Genomic DNA, 23,873 nt, shown 5'->3' on the forward strand with positions numbered 1-23,873 from the left:
ACATTATTTTGTGTAAACAGAACTGAGATTTTAGTTGGTGTGTGTGTGTGTGTGTGTGTAAAGTGTGTGTGCGTGTGTGTGTACACTGGTGTTTGTGGTTTGTGAATGCATCGTTGCCCAATCCAGACATTTTTATTGACACCCCCTGAGTTTGGTTCATGTAATGATTCTGTGTGATATCTGACATACATGCATACATTATGTTTACTTTGCGCAGTAAACTGTGAGATACAGCGTGGATAATAATGCAGCGCAATCCTTGCTTTCTTTCTGTGGCATTGAATGTGTGTGTGTGTTTATTCGCTGTTTGTGTGTGTAGCACCAGCAACAGGTGGTCCAAGCAGTGGAGCGGGCCAAGCAGGTCACCATGGCTGAACTCAACGCCATTATCGGGGTGAGTCACCTCCATTCATCTTGACAACACAAACACACACACCTAGAGTACACAAAACGCACACGCACACATTAACTAAGGACCAGTCTGACGAGGATGAGTCAGCCGATGAATTATTTTGTTACTGGTCTATATGTCAAAATGAATAATCAAATAGGTGAGTCGTTTACATAAACATCCCTCAAGGTGTTTACATTTACTGTTTTTTGATGCAGGTTCAGTCAAGCAGGTATATTTATCTTTGGGACGCTGAGGAGCTTTGATAGCGAGCCATGAATTAACACGGCTAATGGACAAATTGTTGTTGTTTTTTTAATGAAAATTGTCCTTTAAAGGATTTTTTTTGTTGATGCATCTGTTAATTGGCATACTTTCAGTATATTTCTGTTGTGTGTGTGTGTGGCATCCTGTACCATTACCAATGTCCTATAAAGATGTAATGAATCACCCCTTACAATATAATAGCGGATATATTTGTATAGAGAGAATATATTAAGAATTTGCAGTAACACTGGCAAGCATGCCACAACTTGCTTCCCTCTTTAATGCGGGCGCCCGCTTCTCAAATATGTTTCAGGAGAGACACAAGTCAGGGATTGTTATCAGATCGGTTGGCTCTAATTGTCAGAGCACTTATCACATTACTGTCTACTTACTGTCCAACAACAGCAGGTGTACACCGCCTTAATTACAACTCAGTATTCAGTGTTATTTATGTTACGTACTCTCTGGTACCGATAGTCATTTTGTATTTAAATGAAGCTTACATACAAACTGACACACATAATAAAACAACTAAATACATACCTTTACTACACACTACACGACTCACTCAAAATACACCTCTACTTGCATTTGATGTCCACGATCACCTGACCAAGACCTCCACGTGCTTGTCTGCACATACTATATGTCTCAACATGGACACACACACACACACACACACACACACACACACACACATATGCTCCTGAGTGCCCTCGTAGACGGGGGCTTTCCAGGGCTTGTCAGAGCACTGATCACATTACTGTCTACTTAAAGCCTTTTGTTCCTCCCAGCACGACAAACACTGCGGTCTCTGAGGTGTGTATGTGTGTCTTAACGCACCGGCTTTACAAAACAACACACATAAAAACATCATAATGCTCCCCTCAGGATAATAGTCTGTATCTGTAGCTGCTCCTTTGCTCCCTTTCCTCGCTGTCCTCTCTCCTTCGTCATCCTCTTTTCCCATTTTCTTTTTGTCTTTCCGTCCATTTTCTTTCTCTCTTTTTGTAATCTTCTTTCTTATCCTCCTACTAAGGCCCTGTCCTAATTCCTGCTCTCTCATTGTTTTTGGTCATGTCTTATCTTTTTGCTCTCTCCTGCTGCACACTTCCCCTCCCTCTTCCTCTGCTCATTTACCCTCTCTCCTTATCTTCTTCACTCTCTTCCTCTAATTCTCCTTCCCTTTTCACTGCCTCCACCATGATTTCCCTCTGTTCCTCTTCCTCCCCATCATTTACTCTCTGGCTCAAACATTTTCTTTGCTCTCTTTTACCCACTCTGTGTTCTCCCCTGGCCTCTTTCTCCATCTTCCTCCTCCTCCGTAATAAATCCCATTCATCCCCTCACTCTTTTCACCGTCTCTCCTTCACTCTGCATCACCTCTTCCTTTACTTTCTCCTGACCATGTAATTTCCATCTCTACATCTTTTCTTTTCCACTTTCTGGTCCTTGGTGTCCATCTGTCTCACCTTTTAATCCACTAATCTCTTTAACATCCTATCTTCCTTCATCTTATTTTCTTCTCTCACTCTTGAGCTCTCCGGGGTGGATTTCATTTTCATTCGCCGGCTCCCTTTCTCTTATCTCTCTCACCTCCCCTTTGCCAAGCACAACCCCCACATCCACTTTACTTTTCCTTCTCCTTTTGTTCTTTGCACTTTCTTTTTTTTTGCATTTTCTTTCCATGTCTTGATTACCTTGATATTTTTCTAACCACCCACCTCCTCGTATGACACCATCCCTCCCCGCTCCCTTCTTTCCCTGTGGCCACAGCAGCAGCAGCTCCAGCACCTGTCTCACCACGCCCCCGGCATCCCTCTGACGCCACACCCGTCAGGCCTGTCCCTGGGGGCGGGGGGCTCAGGGCTTCTTGCGCTGACCGGAGCCCTGGGGGTCTCGGCCCACCTCGCCTCCAAAGATGAGCGCAACCATCTTGATTCTGAACATCTCAGAGGTAAAGAACAGTCTGCTTTTAGTTTTTAAGTTTTAAATGTTCTGGCACATGACGCTAGCCCCACTGATTTAGATGAAATAATCATAAGAATATTTCAAAAATTACAAACTGTTCGTCCGAAAACAAACAACATCATGTTTCTAATCTTGCAAATGATATTCAGTGGCAGCCTGCTTTGATTTCATCAACCAGAAAGATAGTCGAGCCATGAGAGATTCATCTTTTTGATATTGGAGACAAACTATGTTTTTTACAGCAGGATTTTACCAGGACAGTTTAAATTGTGTTAATTAAAGCGGGCGTCTAGACCACATAGTTTTTTCGTTTTGTTTTTGTGCTAAAATCCTGTCCAAAGTACGGCAAACCTCTCAAGAAAAGCTTTTGAAAGTGCTGTTGATTCTTCTCCTTTTTAATATGCCGCTTAGTACCGTCTACTTTGTGGGTTCAACAGAAAGTACCACATCAGCTGCAGCCATCTTGGTTGTTTTGAAAAATGCCTCACCGGCACACCTCTTTATAGTTATCGTCTCAGACGTGCCCAAAGGGTTGTGATCGGCCCGTCAGATCTCGTATTGCTGGAAATCTTTCCAAAGGGGAGGGGGACCGCATGTATCTGCCAGAGCCAGTAAAACATGACTTTGCAGATTTGTCTGCTTCCCTTGTAAGATGTCGTCGCCCTTTTAGCCCTAAAGTATACATTATTGTTGCAGTGCAGCAAATCCATGCACTTGCTGTTGTTACAGGTCAGTGTGCACAAAAGGGGCTTCATCATTGAAAATCAATTACACTATTGAACATGTTGAGAAGATGTTTAGCCAGCTCAATACAAGGGAGGTAGAGAGACTCTGGGAAATCATCCAGAATAAAAACATCAGATATCACACATCAAATAATAATATTTTCCTTTATCAAATGTTTGTATTTTTGCATGTACATGCAAGCATTGTGTGTGTGTGTTTGTGTGTCTCGATGGAGTCCATTACATACTGGAATTGGCACAAAGCAGAAATGAGAGAAACTTTGACAACAGCTACAGAATTTAAAAAAAACTGATTTTTTTCAGACCAAGATGCAACGCAATCCTATACATCGTTTGTGAATGACAGAAAGTCCCCTTTTGGAATGAATTTGAACTTACTTTGTGAGATTGCTGTCATGATAGGGACAGACACACACACAGCACTTGTGTGTGTGAATGCAAGAGAAACGCTTTCTCCCTATGAACTTTCATTCACCCCCAGATAGAATATCTTATCTTCACACTGTTTCAGGCGCCAAGCCAAGGGAGACTTTCTCATGAATAAACGGAGAGCTAGAAAGAAGGAAAATAAAAAGAAGGAATGACCAAGAGCAGAAAGGGAGAGAGATAGAGAGATCAATGTGTTCATATCGGCGTGCTGAGCATCTGTATGAGAGCTTATGCATGTCTGCAGCTGTGTGCGTTTCTGTTCTTGCATACGAGAGGAAGAATGAGTGAAAGGGTAGTGAGCGTCGAGAGAGGCAGCACGGGGAAAACGGCAAACTTTTTCAGGTTTGGAGAACAGAGAGAGAGGGGAAGATAGAGAGGAGTCAGGAATCAGGCAAAACAGTGCATCTGTATCTTTATTAGAGGAGCAGTCATAGTTCAGCCTAACCTTGGCCGATTGGGGGACTGTAGTTGTTATTATTATCCGGACTGACTTTTCTCTCCTCTGTTCTCTTTTCTTACCCTTTCTCCGTCCCATCCCAGAAGGAGCACCCAGCAGGGTAAGTAGTTCACTTCAGAGGTGTGTGTGTGTGTGTGTGTGTGTGTGTGTGTGTGTGTGTGTGTGTGGCCTCTAAAAACAGGCAGTGTACCGCTGGAGGAGCCCAGCTCAACACCGGCACAATGGCGCTATCAACCTTGAGCTCCTCAAGGTTCTCTCCATCAAACGAACGTCTGAGCTCACATCCTTTTGCTCTTATCTGGAAGGGAGTACAACTTGAGTGAATGGATAAACGAGCAACGGTTTGTTTTTTAGCACCACAAATGTTCTGGTAATCTAACAGACTTCCAGAACAAGCGAAAGGATTAACGTCAATTTTAATGGCGAATGCCGCCCAAAACACAGCAGCTGGTGTGTGTAGAAACGAGCAACTCTTGTTTCAATGTGTACTTGAGTGCGCTATGCATCCAGTATCTAAAATGTCAATGACACGAGGCCCCTTAATGTCTAATGTAAAAAAACTAAAAAACTAATCTCACCGCTGAGATCCATTTGAAAAGATGTTTCCCAACTAAACTTGCTCTGCGTGTTCGTTCATATTTGGCTGCCAGTTGTTCAGGAGAGATGGGGACCGCAGTAGATGTTCTGAGTCTACTCATCTACACTATCTTTCCGAAGATTCTGTGCATCGGTCGGTTCAGTAGACAGAGAAGCAGATGGTTTCACGGTTTTGTCTTTTTTCTACTGATTTATTACTGATTAATGTGACTTTTTAAGAACCGATTGAAATAGTCAGTGTTTGATTACACAGACTGGTCTATTCACATTCAACGGTTTGTAAATTAAGTGTGGCGGTGAGATGGGACATGAGACGCACCGATATCGGGCCGATGCTCACTCAAATAGCTTGTTCAGGTATCGGATACAGTGTGTCTGATCTATTCAGATCTATATACTATATACATTACATACTGACATTTTGGTTCCTGTTTAGGTTCGGACCAGTTTTTCATTAAAAAAAATGTACTCTTGATTTGTAATTAACAATTGAGTACATTTATAAAAGCAGTCTTAAAGTCAAATCCTGATATTTTCTTACACATACAAAATGATCCCAGTCACTGCCACACAGTGAGTGTTACAGATTAGTAATCATTTGTATCAGTCAATAACCAAACTCCAGGTATCATATTGGGATCGGGATTTTTTTTTTTTTAAATCTGAATGGTGCATCCCGTGATGTGAATTGTGGAGTAAATGCAACATGCAGTGTTCATCTTGCCTCGAAGCTTTTGCACATATTTTACGTCACTGTAGTTAAAAGTCCTCGTTAATCGCCTGAAGAATTAATGCGGTGCAAATGAGCTGATTGAAATTCAGTGGACGTCTACGGCTGGTCCTTTTGTCTCTGGCTGCAGATTGCTCTGCTTTATGGAAACTGTGTGAACACTCGCTTACTGTACTGGCTGCAGTGGACAGCTGGCCTTCATCAGTGTAACTGTTGATAACACACAACACACAGAGAGGGAGAGAGAGGGTGAGAGGGAGATGGAGAGTGAAATTGGAAAAGGAAAAAGAGAGAGACTAAAGAGGAAGAAAAAAGGTAGGGAAAGGTTGTAAATAAATATAATAAAAATACCAGCAAGTCTTTGTTCTGGCCTTTATTGCGAAATGAAAATGATTTAAGAGCGCTACTGACTTAACTTTCCATCCCTCACCCTCTATCTGCAATGAAGCCCTTAGCATAATTTAATTGCAAAACACAATACTGATTGTTAAGCACCAGGAAAATATTTCTCATACGACTTGACTATATGTGCTGAACTTAGCCGAGCATTGGAAAGGAAGGGGTGGGGCGGGGGGAGAAGTCATGGGAGAGATGCATATCAATTGACATTTGTCAGAGAGCCCTGCACCAGTACAACATGTTGGAATTTTAAATGGGGGGGGGGGGGGGGGGGGGGAAGGGACAGCGAGAGGAAGTCAGGGGAAGAGAGAAGAAGGCGGAGGAGGAGAAAAGAAGAAAGAAGAGAGGGAAGTTTGTTGAGCCGCACTGAGGCCCATTGTGTGGTTTCTCCTCTCCTCTTGTCCGGCGCTCCTTCCTGTCGGCCCCCGTTGGCTCCTTCCTGTGTGACTCATTGGTGTGTTAAACCCTCACTGTTCTCGTCCCCCCAACCCCCCACAGGGGGGCAGAGAATGACAAGTGGCCCTCACTGAACCTCTGGCCCCTGCCCCAACGCAAAAAAACAACACAATGCTTTGATCGACTATTCTCAGTCCCGAGCACCGGGCCAGGCCGTATTGTAAATATGCCTTCACAGCTTTATTGCCCAATAATGAGAGTCATATTTTACATGAGGACGGGTGTGTCGAGGGGAGAGCACTAATTAGCTTTATACGCTGTCTCGTGTGCTTCTTCTATGGCTACGTCTTAACCTGTGCTTACGTCTGCTGTTCTTGGTGCATGTGTGTGTGTGTGTGTGTGTGTGTGTGTTTGTTTGTGTTTGTTTGTTTGTTTGTGTGTGCTACTGCTCAGTGTGCTTTTCCTTCTCTATTTGAGCTTACGGCCACAGAGTGATTGTGTGTGCATCTTTCTTCACACCATGACCAGTACATTGGTGGATGTGTGTTTGTGTGTGTGTGTGTGTGTGTGTGTGTGTGTGTGTGTGTGTGTGTGTGTGTGTGTGTGTGTGTGTGTTTTACGTGTTTGTACGATTCTGCCTTTTTTAACGATCTGCTTTTTCTTTTCTGTGTCAGGCGTGTATCTCGATTTCTGTGCCTGTGAATTATCAGTGAGCGTTGTATGTGTTCATTCTCATGTTTTTGGTCTTTCTTCAGAGTAAGTCAGTGTCATCGACAGACAGTCAGCCCCCCGAGGAGCGCCAGGGCCCGTCAGGAGGCTACTCCTCCTCGCAGGGAGGAGCGGAGGCCAAGAGGAGGCGCTGTGATGACAAAGAGCCTCTTCCACCACACTCCTATGTATGTGTTTGTTTGCGTCATTGTCCTTATAAGATGAGATAAATTGAGCTTGAGATGATGATCAAGGGGACACTGAGTAGTTGCAGCAGCACACAAAGGATACAAAATTTAAATAAAAACATGTAAATAAACATATAAGCATGCAGCAAATAAATCGTATTAATTTATATAAGACTGCTATGATGTGCATGTATGCATAATTATTACAAAATAGTTTAAATAAAGCCACATATTCAGACCGTGTGTGTGTGCGTGCATGTGTGCGTGTGTGTGTGTAAGACATCCCCTATGGCCTCTGAAAGGCCACACAGGGTTCTGCGGGCCCCACAGCCAATTAGAGTGGTGTTTGGTTTGGATGGGCCCAGGGGGGAGGAGCCTGGAGCCACAGGCGGTGTAATGCCAGAAGAGAGACGGTCGAGGCAGATAGCCGTAATGAATTAGGTGGACGTGTTTGCAGTCTGGAGGATTGATTGACACTGAGAGTCTGTGGGTGCAAAATGGCCCCCAGCTAAATTGGTTTGGTATCAACAACAACAGTCCAACTCTTCCCGTCAGTTCAGAAAAGGCACAGATAGTTTCCACTCTCTAAATGTTTTTCCTCTCTTTCTGTCTGTCGAGCCACATTACAGCTCCCATTTATCTCTGTTCGCCTTTTATTGCTCTCACTCTGTCTTCTTCCTGTTTTCTTTTCACTTATAGTCCATCTTATTTTGAATGTCCTCCACCTTTCTTCTTTTACTTTGTCACTCTTTCCTCTTTCCATCCCTCTCTCACTCTCTTTGCATTGTTGTTCTCGGAATAGACTGTAGACATAGCCCTGTTTTGGTTCTGTAAAATGAGGTACTGATTGTCCACACTGATGTCAATAGGAATATCAGGCCATGATCACGTCAAAGTGCTGTTGCCATGGTGACTAAGTGCCACCGTTCTCACCCCAGAACGAGGGAGAGACATAGAGGAGAGAGATGGTTAGACGAAAAGCGCAAAATGTACCATCGATGGGGAAAGAGCAACTGTGCGTGTGTGCGTGTGTGTGAGAGATCTAAATAGTTTTATATGATGGAGATGTTTGGTGAGAATATACTGTCTCTGGTATCTCTGTGTTAAATGTTGCATGGAGGAAAGAAAATGGAAGGAAACAAAGAGCAGCCAGTGATATCGATATATTGATCTGTGTGTGTGTGTGTTTTGTTCGTTGCCATCTTTATTATTAAAGTTCTCAATGCACACTTACAGTCGACTATATGTCTGTGTAGCAGACTGAATAGTAAAAAAGATATCTTATCTTCAAGGCTATGGAACAATATTTGACTTTTCCTGTGTGTTCCTTGCTCCTCAGGACAGTGATGGAGACAAGAGTGAAGACAATCTTGTAGTGGACGTCTCCAATGAAGTAAGTTGCTTTTCAGTATTTCAAATTATTTTTGACATCCTCATACTTAATCGAGTGGCCATAACCTATATTTTATATATTAACAATGGACTTCTTGCACGCTCTTCCCCTTTAGATCTACAGACCACTTAGCAGCTTAGTGTCTGCTGGATGTGTAAATACTTTTGCTTTCAACTTTGCCACATCCACTAAAATAAAAAAGTGAGCTTTTATCTCTGACACTGGGTTGCATGAGTCCAACGTTGGCAATGTTGCTCATGGGAACTGTCGAACTATATAGATGTGCTCGGCACTGCTTTGAACCAACCTCTATCCTCTGCATAACCCTGTCTGTCTAGATGTGAATACTTCAATTTAACACACACAGAAGTCATACAGAAAGACATTTCCTCATCACAAAGTAGTTCATAGTTTCTTCTGACCTCTTTGGAAATGTTCCACCTTCACTACCAATGATTTTTTTTACCAAGTTTCCATCTTCACTCATATTTAACTCGCCCACAGAAGTCAAACTTCATTCTCTCTCCCACACACTTCTTTATAGCTATATGCTTTTGTAAAAGCTATACATCCCCTTTGCAGAAAAGACAATATCTGATTTTCCTACAAAGCCACGAGTTACAAGCAGCCTTTATCCGACAGAAGCCCACTGACACTGTGCTGCAGTCCATACATGAATAACACATGAATCTAACGATGGGAGGACCGGTGTTGCTCGCAGGCGTAACTATAGATGTCCTTGGCTCCCCCGCGTAACCCTGTTTGTCTGGCTGTCGGCAGCTCAATTTAAAACACAAATATGAGTGTGTGCATGTGAGGTCAGTGTTAAGTACATTTTATTTAGATTTTACGCAACAAATTCATAATTTCATTTTAGAGTCCGTGGTGTCTTTTTGTTGTTTTTTTGCACTGAGTCACTTTCCACATGGCTGTGTTTTAGACAAAGCCATGAGAACATATCATTTGGTAATTGCCTTAAGAATAAGCATAATCACACTATAGTAAATGACTTGGAGGAACACTTTACACACTGAACGACCATTTGTATATCAACTTGAATTCCTTGCGTGCCTCCACGGTGAAAGAAAAATTAAAAACTACAAGAAGTATTTCAAGTAGTAATGATTTAACTTTACTGCGTGCGTGCGTGCGTGCGTGCGTGCGTGCGTGCGTGCGTGCGTGCGTGCGTGCGTGCGTGCGTGCGTGCGTGCGTGCGTGCGTGCGTGCGTGCGTGCGTGCGAAAACAGAAACGAGTCAGCAGGTATGTAGCTCGTTGAGCTTTTCTGCAGTTGCAGTTGCCTTGTAAATAGTAAGAGCTTCTATGTAAGCTCATTATCAGCCACCACTGTTTGTGTTCTCTTCTTGTGAGTCTGTGTCCACACACACACACACACACACACACACACACACACACACACACACACACACACACATACACAAATACTAGCTATCTCTTCTCATCTACGTCTGTTTATTTATGTTCTCTTTCCAAAATCTCGAAGCCTCTGTTCTCTGTTTCTTTTCTTTTTACCCCTTTATTCCCACTCCCCCCTTTTCCCCTCCCTTCTCTCATTAGATAACTGCAGTCTGGTTCATTTAATATATGCAAAGCCGTTTATGCCCCTGGAATATTTTAGTTCTTTAAATACTTCACGCAGTGTACCAAAAATATGTTTTATCTAAGCCCTCTGTATTTTGATATTGCGCACAAAAGCAGAACTGGTCTCTTGTGTGATTTGAAAACTGGTACAAAATCATAAAGAAAGAAATGTAACAAATGTGTGTAATGGCAGAAAAAGGGAGAGAAATGATCGTGTACGTGCGTGTGTGTGTGTGTGTGTGTGTGTGTGTGTGTGTAAAATGTGTGTAACCATGTGACCCAGCTGACACAGCTGACTCCTGCACTCTGCTCTGAGGGAGGCAGCGCTGGCTCAACAGTGGCTCCACTGATGAAAGCAGCTGTAACAGCAACATTATCTCCAGGTCCAAACACTATTGTACCAGCGACAGTGACAATTTCTTGTGTTTCATGTAATGTTCCCTGAGCTCTGATTTACACATCACAATGCAGACTGTGACACCATGCGTTGTGTTTTAACCATAAAAAAAGGATCTGCAGCCTTCTACTTTAAGTAAGCGTATTTTTGGACTCCGTTAACCAACTGTTGTGACATAAAAACCTAGTTCTGCTCCACAGAAGAGATGTGTTCACTAAAATAGTCTAAAAAAAGGTAAATAATAACTGGGTGTTCAGACTGAAAGCATTCTGCATTATAACATGCAAGCGCCTGCTCTGTGGGGGCATGTTGCTTCAGATACGGGAGAGACAATGAAATACAATCCAGGAATTCCAGTTGTGGTAATAGAGCTGTAACGTTGAAGGTTTATCAATCCCCCAAAAACACTGCACAGTGATTTATGACACTCCCAGGAGGGATTTTACAGCGGAAAATAACAAAGTTATATCGCGGTTTTGCATCAATTGAGATGTGGCTGCATTCACGTGGGACAATATAGTCTACCAGAAATGTGCGGTTGCACGCATTCTATTGGCCAACGCTGTCTTGCTGGATGACATCACACGGCGTTGTGGCCAATGTCTCGCTGAACGGCTTTAGATACCAGAGCACTAAAGTCCTACAGTGGCGAGACTGGAATGGAACAACGAAAGAGTTGAAACACTGTGTGCGTCCGTCAACACCAAAATTAAAGATCATTTTTCAATCTCTGTTTGTCATTCAGGAACCTAACTCTCCTGCGGGCAGCCCTGCTCACTCACCCCGCGGGAACGGGTTGGACCGGGCTCCCACCCTAAGGAAAGAGCTCCCGGGCTCCTCGAGCACGGGAGAGGCCCCCTCCACCCCAAACCCTCGCAGCCCCACCCCAGGAAAGGCCAAGGACCTTTCACAGGTGAGCCCGATAGTGGGAGGTGTCTGTCTGTCTCTCTGCTTATGCTTTCTGCAAATATATTACTGTCATTTTCAACATGTTTAATTAAACTGAAGATTTGAAGTATCTTTTCATTTGTCATATAATATTATTCTTTATCACTTTGTACCCCAAGGTTGTCCATTCCTGGTACATGTTATGCTTTCATTTGTGGTGTTTTCCTTTTAAGATGAAAATACATTAAAAATAGCTGTACAACCCATAACTATTGAACAGTAACTAATCCTACACAGAAGCTACATGGACGCCTGGTACAGTCATCTGTAGCTGTGCCAGTACTATTGAGATCATTCGATAAGTGACATTTTGATGGTTTGTGTAATAAATGAAGGATTTAGTGTGAAAGCACCATGCTGTCCCATGTCAGATCAGCCATGAGTTGTAGTTGTTATATTTCTTGTTTGACTTCTCTCCAGATGGATAAGTCCCAGTCTCCGTTGTCCAAGTCTGGGACCCCGTCCCCGTCCCACCGGGAGGCCCTTACTCCTGGAGCCCCAGGAGCCCCTGGTCCCAGCACCTCCTGCCTTCGCCTGGTCAGCAAAGCAGCATCCAGTGCAGACCCCCTCGGTGAGCCTCTCCTGACTGCTTAGTTTATACTCGCCATGAAGTAGGGAAGCCGGCGCCAGGCGCGCGCGCCAGAAGATAACGTAATCACGGGACTGTCACAAATAGTTCAGCTTAACCTAGTATGTGTGTATATACTGTATGTAAGTGTGTGTTTTTTAATTTGTTTTATTCGCTGACCTGAATGACCTCTGCCCTTCATACCAAAAATCCTTTTGTTCCTCAGTTTTTCATTTCCCCGTTTGTTTGTTTATGTTATGACGTAACTCTTTGTAATAAACTTTGTCATGCAATGATAGTTTCATGTTTTTGTGCCAACATCTCTTGTTTTTATCACAGCAAAGCTAATTGGAAGAATATGCCTGTATGACTGATGTTTTAAATATTCAAAAGCATAAGAACCAAAATAGACCCCGCCGACCCTGACCTACTATAACCATTGTGCTCTTGAGCAAGGAGCTTAACTGCTGTTTGCTTCTCTGCGGCCAGCAGTGAAGACCATTGTTGTACAGTTTAATGAAAGAAAGAGGTTTCCATTCTTCTCAGCCCCTCTGTGACTGTGTTTGTACCTGTGTGCCATGTATTGTTTCCCCTCTTTATTTCCCTTCAATCCCTCCTTCCTCTTTCCCTCCTTCCCCAGCTCTCCGCAGTCCCATGTCTGTGCCCCCCGGTTCATACCCGGCTCATTTTGGCGTGGTGTCCCACGCAGGACTGAATGGGGAGCTGGCCAGCCCAGGAGGTTTCGGTGGAGCTCTAACTCTCTCTCCACAAATCAGCGCAGCAGCCAATGCCTACTCCCGAAGCCCCATGGTGAGTAAAAGCCAAATTGTTCTTCTCCGTCAAGGTTTGATTTATAGTTCAGCATCAGCTCTAATCCTCCGACTGTTGTAAAGCTAGATGGATGTGCTCTGTAAGCATTAAAGATATCGCGTTTACATTCTCTAATTCACAATCATGCAATTCAAATGTATCTGATCCGTCTATCTGATCACAAAATGCTAACCTGTGTAGCATTACTTAAAACATGCTCCATGTGGTCTTTATTATCAGCACACACGTCCAGCCTCACAAACATGAACACAAACACAAAGTAGCTCAAGCACTCTGAAGGAGCCTCGAATTCATTCAGAGAAGAAATCAATTATGAGGTAATGAAGGTGTGTGATGGTTTATATATTGGTTGAGTCACATGTTGAGTTGATTAAAGCACATGTTCACCTGTGTGTGTGTGTGTGTGTGTGTGTGTGTGTGTGTGTGTGTGTGTGTGTGTGTGTGTGTGTGTGTGTGTGTGTGTGTGTGTGTGTCTGTGTGGGAGAGAAGATGAGTGACTTGCCATATCATTTTGTATTTGTTATAATAAGTTCATCCTTTTCAGTAATACAATTTATTCAACTTATTTTTGATCTAACCAAACGTTTTGGTAGCAAAGCAAACCAGACCTCAGCCTCTCAGAGACTTTTGTTTGTTTCCTCAAGGTCCAATACCAGTTTTTACGGTTTCTTGTCGTCCACGTAGCTTCGGCATTTTACAGCAGTGGGGCGGCCGATAATGTAGCTACAGTATGTAGCTTTGCCTTGAGGAAGTCAAGGCCGTTAATGTAGCTACAGTATCTAGCTTAATGTAGCTACAGTATGTAGCTTAATGTAGCTACAGTATGTAGCTTTGCCTTGAGGAAGTCAAGGCCGTTAATGTAGCTACAGTATCTAGCTTAATGTAGCTACAGTATGTAGCTTAATGTAGCTACAGTATGTAGCTTTGCCTTGAGGAAGTCAAGGCCGTTAATGTAGCTACAGTATGTAGCTTAATGTAGCTACAGTATGTAGCTTTGCCTTGAGGAAGTCAAGGCCGTTAATGTAGCTACAGTATCTAGCTTAATGTAGCTACAGTATGTAGCTTTGCCTTGTTAACAGTTTTGTCTCTTTTGTCTCCACCAGGTGGCATATGAATCTCGGTCTCACCTGAGGGCGCCAGGGCTGTCCTCTTCTTTGCCTGGTTCCTCTGGCGGCAAGCCGTGAGTATTCACACTTCAGATATTCAACTAATGGCTTGAAAATTGGGCGTTATCTACATTAGGTAGATATTTAATGCCTTTTAATACCTGTGTGTGCATGTCTAGTGTGGGTACTTCACATAGTATATCATAATGGCAGTTAATCTTCTTTCCTATTGATTATTTAAAAAATTAATATGTGAAAGATTATAATCATGTTAGGCTAAATAAATGACACAGACAATGCTCATACTCAAATCCAAACCTCTTCAGTGATAATCCAAAAGTATATGGATTGGATAAGAATCCAGATGAGTTCCTCCTAGCGAGCCATTGTGCGCTTGTTTAGTGATGCACATTGATTCTGTCGAACAAAGATAGATGCTGTGGGATTTCAAGTGTCCAGATCACCTTCTCCAACACACTTCCATGAGGTCCATTCGGCTGCGCCGACTGACGAATGATGTCGTCTTTGTCACTTTGTTGCAGAGTAGCAATTAATTCTTGTGGTGCTAATTTTGAGTGATGAAACAGCCTCGGCTTCCAACTGGTACAATATTGATCAGCCATTAGCAATGCCACACTGACTCTGCTCTGTAATACAATCAGCCATTATGCAATTCTGCCTAGAGCTCCCAGTGCGCCAAGTAATTGCCAGAATTTGGACACGTATTCCTGAAGTTCCAAGGCCATTATGTTGGTTTCAGACCTCACAACTTGCGCACTGACTTGTGTGTGGTTGTTTGAGCACTGTGTGTATTTACCTGTCGCTCCTCTGCTTTAACTTGCTCATTGATAGCTTTTGGCCCATTTCTCCAGTCCCTCGCTATCCTTTGCACAACACTATTGTCACAACTGTGTTCATTTTAGCTGCTCTTCAAATCTGAAGTATTGATTCATTTCTGTTCCCGTCTCTGCAGCGCCTACTCGTTCCATGTGAGCGCAGACGGCCAGATGCAGCCGGTGCCCTTTCCCCCCGACGCCCTGCTGGGTCCGGGAATCCCTCGCCACGCCCGTCAGATTCACACCCTGAACCACGGAGAGGTGGTGTGTGCCGTCACCATCAGCACCTCGACGCGCCACGTCTACACCGGAGGCAAGGGCTGCGTCAAGGTGTGGGACATCAGCCAGCCTGGAAGCAAGAGTCCCATGGCCCAGCTGGACTGTCTGGTGAGGCATGAGGGAGGAAGTCAAACAAACGCACATACACACACACAGACAGACAGACACACACACACACACACACACACACACACACACACACACACACACACCACTGATAAAAACTTTCACATATCAAACCAGATTTTGTTTTTTATTGGGTATTTTAATATCATCAAAATGAACGTCCACATACATTTTTAGGATGTCCCCAATCATTTGAGATTGCTGCTGAGCTTCAGACTTTGGTCCTTCTCCCCCTCGGTCGGACCCTCGAGAACAAAGTGACTTCTTAAATTGTATATGCCAGATCAGATCATCAGGATATGAAACCATGCGTTCATTAATATGGATAAGCCACACAACCTCCACCAATTACACAGAGGTGAACAATTTGACCTCAAAATTTTGATATAACTGTAACTTCTAAATAAAGCAGCAAGCTTTGTGATTTATTTATTCATCTTTTCCCCCCCGTTGTGTTATTGTTGGCGTTAGTTTGCTCTGGACTTAAGCATACCTAGCTATTGTTTGCAAACTTGTAAGGTAAATTATGTTCTGCTTAGCGTTATGTTACCTATCTTTAAAAGTTACAGTTATATAAAAATATTAAGGTTGTGTTGCTTACATTGGTGTTATTGGTGGAGGCATGAATGTGATACAATAGACATGAATTTATCGCATATACGCTCTTTTAGGCTACTTTATTTAAACTAGCCTAAAGATAAAATAATACAGTCTTTGTCATGTGAACATTTTTTGTTTGTTGTTTGAAAACACACACAATTTTGCATCATTGGTCCCAGCACCGGAGGCAGGATGTTAGTGAATCATCTTACCATCTGTCCCATTAAGCCTTGTACACTTATTTCTATTTTTTTACCTTTGATCCAAATCAGGTATAACTGTTGTTTTTTTATGGTATCCAATCAGAACAGGGATAACTACATTCGATCCTGTAAAATCCTCCCTGACGGACGCACCTTGATCGTCGGCGGAGAGGCCAGCACGCTGTCAATCTGGGATCTGGCCACGCCCACTCCTCGCATCAAGGCAGAGCTGACGTCGTCTGCTCCCGCCTGCTACGCTCTGGCCATCTCCCCTGACAACAAGGTCTGCTTCTCCTGCTGCAGCGACGGCAACATTGTCGTCTGGGACCTTCACAACCAGACGCTGGTCAGGTAAGAGGAGAGAGGGAGGAGAGGACAGTGGAAGGAGAAAGAGAACATCAAAATCATTACCTCCACAAATAGATTGCTGTCAGGAGAGAGCACAGAGGGGAGAGGGAGGACGGTGAGGGAGAGAAAGGCGGAAGGAAACATTTTAGGAACTTTTTAAGGACACGAGGAAAGGAGAGAAAAGAAGATAAAATATGGAAGAAGAAAGTGGGAGGGAGAAAATGGTTGCAGACTGGGGCTTCCTTAACTAACCCTATGGTCAGGTAAGGAGAAGGGGGAGGAAGTAGCCAAAGGGGATATGGGTAGGATGAAACAGACAGATTCTGGCAAGATAGAAGAAGGAAGAATTGAGTGAGATAGACTGTTAAGGAGAAAGGGAGACAGGAGGGAAAGGAGAGCTACAGGGAGGAAAGATTTAAAATATATTTGATCTGACACCTCAAGGAGAAAAGAATCAAAGACACAGACAGCATGTCTTTAGAGTGTGTGTAAATGCATGTCTTTGTGTTCATCTGGAAGCTCTTGTGTGTCTCTTCCCTGCAGGCAGTTCCAGGGCCACACAGACGGAGCGAGCTGCATCGACATCTCCAACGACGGCACCAAGCTGTGGACGGGAGGGCTGGACAACACGGTGCGCTGCTGGGACCTCCGAGAGGGACGGCAGCTCCAGCAACACGACTTCACCTCGCAGGTACACACACACACACACACACACACACACACACACACACACACACACACACTGCAACAAGACTAACGGGTCTAACAGTTAGGTACACACTTGTATCACAGGGTCAAATGCACATAAACACGACAAATATGACTTGCAGGGACACATACAGTAAACGTACACACAGCAGCAATGTTTTTTACAGGTACAGTACGTTAAAGGGTCATCACAACACATCACATCGCATCTACACTTCACAGGTTTACCTGCACACATATTGATCAAAACACAAACACACACCGTGTCCTCATCTTGCAGGTATTTACACGAATACACACCTGCAAAAACACATCAACAAACATAATTTCACCTCCCAGGCGCCCACAAACACACACACACACACACACACGCCTCGCTCATTCACTCCTCACTGCCACAACAGAGCTATAGAGTTGACCACCGTTGTCAGATGAGTTTCGATCCACCGTGTAATGACTTTCTCTCTTGCTGTCTCTCTCCATCTGCCACTTACCCCCTATCTCTCTCTCTTTCTCTCTTTCTCTCTCTCTCTCTCTCTCTCTCTCTTTCTATTCTCTCCATCTTTTACAATGTATTAATTCAATCTACATTTACCTCTATCTCTGTCGTTCCGCTCTTTCCTTTTTAAAAAATGTTTTCACTCCATTCCTTTATCTGTCCTCCCAACTTCATCTCCATTGTTCTCATTCTCTCGTCAACCTTATCTTCTTCCCTCCCTCATCCCCCATTTCCTTACATCTTCTCCCCATACCCCATATTTGTTTTCCTTTCTGCACCCGTGCCTCCTTTCTCCTGTCCTCCTCCCATCTCTATTACATTGTCTACTTTCCTTTGATTCCTTTCTTCCCTCCCCGTCTGTAGATCTTCTCTCTGGGCTACTGTCCGACAGGCGAGTGGCTGGCTGTGGGAATGGAGAGCAGCAACGTGGAAGTCCTGCATGTCTCCAAACCTGACAAGTACCAGCTGCACCTCCACGAGAGCTGCGTTCTCTCCCTTAAGTTTGCCTACTGCGGTACGCGCACACACACACACACACAGTCACACACTCAATAACTTTATCAATGTTTCTATATTATTTACAGCCCCACACTGTTGGTGTGCAGCAGTATGCACAGTATATTGCCATTAACACGCTGTTTTCTTTATTTAACCCGTAGTTCTCTGTGGTCTGTCATTTCAGGCAAGTGGTTTGTGAGCACAGGAAAAGACAATCTGTTGAATGCATGGAGGACACCGTATGGAGCCAGTATTTTCCAGGTGAGAAACGTGCACAATTTCTCTGTGTATATACATATTTGTAAATACAAATATATATATATGAGTGTATTTGGGGCTGCAAAGTCATCTGTTAGTCAATGTGGATAGTAAGCTATCTCTGCTTCCTTTCTACATACACTGAGCCCGAGAGGCAAAAGAGAGAGAAAGATGAGGGGGGGGGGGGGGGGGGGGGGGGGGGGGGTAAGAGGGAGAAAAAGTATGATAAATGTTATTTTTTTCAATTCAAGGTTTGTTGATCCTTGGTGACTCGTGAATATTTATCAGAGAGTGCAGGCTGCCAAACACACACACACGCACACACACACACACACACACACACACACACACACACACGAAACAGAACAAATGTAATAACTCCATCGTGTTCCAATGCTGCGTTTTGAGAAAATGGGGAAACATGAATATGCAGAGATGCAATATTTTTGGCTGAGCAAGTTCATCTGGGTGTGAATTAAACTAGCATTTGAAGATGAAGGTACATTTAAGATGAACATGTTGAGTGTGTGTGTCTGTCATATTTCTGTAAGCCACAGTGGGCAGCAAGGTCTCTCCCGGTGGACTGAAGGAGAATCTGCTTTGTTATCCAAATGCCAAACAGCTCCTTCCTGTCACTGTGTTATACAGCGCTGCTCTCTGTCCTCTTCCTCCTTTCTAGTTTATCAATGTCCTTTCCACTTTCTGTCTCCTTGCTCCTCTTTAACCTCCATGCCCCTCTCATTTTTCCTCTCGCGTCTCTGTTTATTGTTGTCCTTTCTCTCTTTGTGCGCGCTCTTTTTTGTGTGTATCTTTCTCTCCCTAGTTTGTACCTCTACCCTCATTGTTTTCTCTTTCCTTGTCCTTTGGTTTATCTCTGTCTTCTCTTCAATATTGTTATCCTTTTTTCCGACACTACCTTCACTTATTTCTTTACCCCTCTCGCTCCTCATTCACTCTGCATTCCCTCTTCCCGTCGCATTACATTTACATTTTTTACATTACATTACATTTACATTTTTTACATTTACATTTTTTACATTACATTACATTTACATTTTTTCTCTCCTGTTTCTGTTTTGATATTTTTTAGGATAAAAAATCATCGGTAATGCCTAATCACACATTACTGAATACATTCAAAGCTTTTTACAGAAATAAAACACATTAACAGGCTTGAATAAAACAATAAAGGGGATTTCCATTGTTGATACAATTCACTAAACTTAATCAAGATGGACATTCAATGTCTAACATGAACATTAAGTAGTGTGAGAACCAAGTTTTCCTCTTTGTTTATTTGGTTTTATTTTTTATTCCTACTGCATCTCTGACTCACACCACTTCCAAACTCATCTTTTGGCTTGTCATTGCGTCCCTCCCTCCTGAGCGCTCCCCATCTCCCCCCCGCCTGCAATCTTGGTAGAGTATGAGGGATCCTGTGTGAAATGGCCTCTCACCGGTGGCTTGATGATTGACAGCCCTGCTGTGCCTGAAGCAGGGAGGAGAGGGGAGGGGAGGGAAGTTAGAGACGAGGAGGAGTCGACATGAGAGAGGAGGAGGAGGACGAGAGTCTGGGAAGAAAGGAAGGAAGATAAATGATGATTTAGCAGGGGGGGGGGGGGGGGGGGGGTCTACAGGGAGCTTTAGATCATCTAAAGCCAGGTGTCCTGGTCTGGTTTTCCAACACAGGATAAAAAGGGGTAGAAAAAAAAAAAAAGGAAGAGGATTGCGCATTTTGCAAGTTCATACAAACCATCAGACTCGTGCTGCTGGTGATGCTTAAACGTTGCAGTTAATGAGGCTGCATCTCTCCAGAGAAAGAGCGCACTGAACACATTGAAGCAGACAAATGAGTCAGCATCCTGGAGCTATGGAGTCGTCTGTTTGGAAATAATTGCCAACTGTTTTGAAATGCAAATATGTCTTATATGATTGAGTATTAGCTGATGAGTCATATCTTTTCTAACATCTTTCTCTTTGTTTCCCTCCATCTGTCTCCATCCATCTATCATCTCTCTCTCTCTCTCTCTCTCTCCTGCTCCCAGTCTAAGGAGTCCTCGTCTGTGCTGAGCTGCGACGTCTCCCCGGACGACAAGTACATAGTGACGGGCTCCGGGGACAAGAAGGCCACGGTGTACGAGGTTGTGTACTGAGGGCCGGGACAAGATGGGAAGGGACAGGACGGAGATTTGTGAAGGCGAAAGGGGGGGGGCAATCAGTTGCTACGCCAACCGCTCCTGATCCTCATAACATCCGCAACAGCAGCACCTCCGTCTCAGTCCTCTGAGCCCTCCTGACCCTCACCCCTAATACATCACCCCCTCTCCCCCTTTTTCTTGTGATATAAGCTATTGTGGGAGCTCCCAAATGCCTCCTCCTGCCTCCTCCCCTCCACTTTTAGCCCAAGGATGAGGCATGATAGCAGAGAGAGAGAGCGAGAGAGGCAGAAAGGGAAGCAGCGAGATAAGAAGGACAAAGGAAAAGGGCGGCGGAGCATAAAGATAAAGTCGGCAGGGAAAGACAAGAAGGAGGAGAGAAATTGAGAGTGCGGAAGGAAGGAAGGAAGGAAGGAAGGAAGAGAAATGAAAGGGAGGAAGAGGAGGAGGAAGAAGAGGAGGGAGGCAGGGTAATTAGGGCTGTTTCCTGATTAAGAGCTCAGTGGAAGGGAGGCCCCCAGAGGAGGTGCGGAGCGGCACTGTGGGAGTGCCAGCCAGGAGCACTGATACCACACAATCGATTCATTAGCCAGACAGTGAAAGCCTTAATGAGGCTGACGCTGCAGCTCGCTCTCCCCAGCGAGAGGTGTCAGGAGCTGGGGAGCGATGACGCTTCGGGATGGAGGGGTGGGTCGCTTCAGATATCCGCACACTGACATGCAACTCAGACCTGTTCACACACTAAGGCTCACGTCATCTGGCAAGAATACACACACTCAGATACACCCCCTTGATGTTATCGTAGGAAGAGAGAAACGCACACACACACACACACACACACACACAACACGGAGAGCACCCAATTAAAGATTCATCGCAGCGCTCCCCGTCTCACTGCTTAATATCTATTTTATTTTGGTCTGACAAAGGCAGCGTCTAATGAGCAGCGGAGTCAATGGGATTCTCCCAGGGCCCAGAGACACGAACACAGAACATCAGCCGAGCTGTTCCTTGTAATTCCTCTGGATTGTTCTCCTGACACCGGGCGCTGCACTCACTCTCATTAAAGGCACTGTCAGCTAGATGAAGTAGCAGCACGCCAACTTCCCTGTAAGGCAGACAAGAGGGCAAATTAACACCACCCATTATGCTATCAGCAGCAGCCAACTAAGCAGCGACTAATCTAAATCCTTTCCAGTTTTATGCAACTAGTTGCTGTGTTCATTTACAAACCAGATGAGAACTACAGGTTAACAACGCCATCGCCTCCGCCTGCCTGCTGATGTGCTCGTGTTCAAAGTGCTCTGGCTGAATCTTGTTCGCTGAGCTATTGATTGCTTTTAATTGAGATGCTGAACACCTTAAAGGAAAAGTTCGACTTTTTGGAAAATACGTTTGTAGATTCCAATGAGAAGATCCATGCCCCCTCTTTCTGTAGGCTAAGTAACAAGAGGCCTGCTAGCCTAGCTTAGCATAAAAAACAGCTAGCCCACGAGTTAACATGTTATATCTGATGTTAAAATGACAAATCTGTTTTTTTATGTGGGGACTATTTCTTGGTTTTTACGTGGGGAGCAGTGGCTTCCTTGAGTGTTTCCTGGTAACTGCTCCCAGCCCAGAAATAACCACGCATGCTAAGGCTAAGCTAGTATTTACAGTACAGACATGAGTGATATCTATCTTCTAATTGTAGCCTGAGCAAGAAAGGGAATAAACATATTTCCAGAAATGTCGAAAGAATAGCTCTATACTCGATTCTTGCTCTCCTTCGTGTATCATATTGCAAACTGGCAGGCCAACTGTATATCAGAGCTCTCTGCTTCACCAATGTGTAGACTTAACAGGCACATGTCAAGCTTTTCTTTTATTACCCATTTATTTCAGTATTTTATATGAATAGTGATTGCTCGTCTTATGTGATGATATGTTTATGTATTGGGGGTTGCCTATGACTGCGTTTCGGGTTCAGGGGAGCTAACGGAGAGGGGACGCACTCACACATGGTGACCTATGAAATCAAATGGAACACAGGTGGGGAATATATATATTTTTTGTCCTTTTAATGATTTCTTTTGTATTTCTTATCCTTGGTGGTGACAGGCAAAGAGCATATAACATCATCAGTCCCATGTAAAGAAAAAAAAAATAAGACTCCGTTCTGTCCTTCGTTTGGGTTTTCTTCCTTTTGTATAATTTTTTTTTTTTTTACAAAAGTGGTAGTAAATGTAGTGTGGTCTGTTTTGAGTCCTTATCGTGCAACCGAACTACGTTTCTGTGGAGTGTGGTCAGTGTGCAGCAGGCGTCGGCTGCAACGTGACCACACAGATTTAGCCATCGGAGAGGTCCCACTTTTTACTGCATGCTTGTTGCACTAAAGCTCCACTTCGGCTGAAAGGACGACACAAACCGGATTTTACTCAGTAGGTACAGTGAATGGTTTCACAGCCACCGGTTTACAGAGGGATACATTTTACATTACAGTATGCAATTTAATTCAATCGTTTAAACTTTGAGCAAGAAGTGTCAGTGTTTCTCACTGCAGCGCCGATGCAGGAGAGAAGAACGAGGAGGGACTTAAATGGCTACTGTGCCGGCGAGGAGTGAGAGATCCTCTGGACAGTGTAACGCCTTTCGCCTGCCTCTTTACCTTCCTGTCCATCAGCGACAGGCAGACCGAAACCATATTCTCATACACAAGCTTGTATATTACTCCGAACAATGCTGTATAATGGCTATGCAGTTGGTGGAATAGCGTGAATATTTGGGACATTGTATTTGATACTCTTCATTAACTGTCAGTAATGTCTCTCTCTCCCCCCCCCCCCCCCCCCCTGCTTTCTCTGTTCCAACAGTATAAACACTTTTATTTCTCGTTTTCCAAGCCCATGTTTAGTTTCTCTTTTTAAAAAGCCAAGGAACTTTCTTTCTTTCTTTTTTTTAAACTGCACTGTGTAATTTCCCCTCCTGATGCGTTTCCCATGTGCTGTACAAGAAATACTGTGTGTGACAAATAAACCAAACTTGTGTTCATCCTTTCAGGCGTCTGCTGTGACGATCTTTCCCTTTAAAGCGGGCAGAGGGTGAAAAAAGCCAAATAACCAATACACAAGAAGCAATTTTTCATCGATAATTCTTTGTGAACACCCCTCGTTCAGCCACAATGAGGAAGCAAACTTCCTCCGCAACCCCGGACAACATAAAGGACAATTGGTGATTTATGGTTTTGTCACACTGACAAAA

At 44.0% G+C, this 23,873-nt stretch overlaps 1 protein-coding gene across 3 annotated transcripts in view; it reads left to right on the forward strand.

Moving 5' to 3' along the window:
• The window catches only part of tle2b (TLE family member 2, transcriptional corepressor b), a 69,545-nt gene extending 45,874 nt beyond the window's left edge, over positions 1–23,671 (forward strand). For 2 of the 3 annotated variants that reach the window (XM_034530263.1, XM_034530264.1), the window contains 15 exons: positions 320–394; positions 2,435–2,615; positions 4,345–4,361; positions 7,139–7,279; positions 8,619–8,672; positions 11,415–11,582; positions 12,038–12,188; positions 12,826–12,995; positions 14,120–14,196; positions 15,096–15,345; positions 16,270–16,517; positions 17,058–17,205; positions 18,085–18,235; positions 18,404–18,480; positions 20,523–23,671. In XM_034530263.1, the coding sequence (XP_034386154.1) occupies positions 320–394; positions 2,435–2,615; positions 4,345–4,361; positions 7,139–7,279; positions 8,619–8,672; positions 11,415–11,582; positions 12,038–12,188; positions 12,826–12,995; positions 14,120–14,196; positions 15,096–15,345; positions 16,270–16,517; positions 17,058–17,205; positions 18,085–18,235; positions 18,404–18,480; positions 20,523–20,630 (2,016 nt within the window). In that variant the 3' untranslated portion in view covers positions 20,631–23,671. The remainder of the gene's footprint in view (positions 1–319; positions 395–2,434; positions 2,616–4,344; positions 4,362–7,138; positions 7,280–8,618; positions 8,673–11,414; positions 11,583–12,037; positions 12,189–12,825; positions 12,996–14,119; positions 14,197–15,095; positions 15,346–16,269; positions 16,518–17,057; positions 17,206–18,084; positions 18,236–18,403; positions 18,481–20,522) is intronic. The other variant, XM_034530265.1, reaches the window with a different exon arrangement.
• Positions 23,672–23,873: the final 202 nt, after the last annotated feature.

Source organism: Cyclopterus lumpus, chromosome 4 (assembly GCF_009769545.1).
Source record: "Cyclopterus lumpus isolate fCycLum1 chromosome 4, fCycLum1.pri, whole genome shotgun sequence".
NCBI lineage: Eukaryota > Metazoa > Chordata > Actinopteri > Perciformes > Cyclopteridae > Cyclopterus > Cyclopterus lumpus.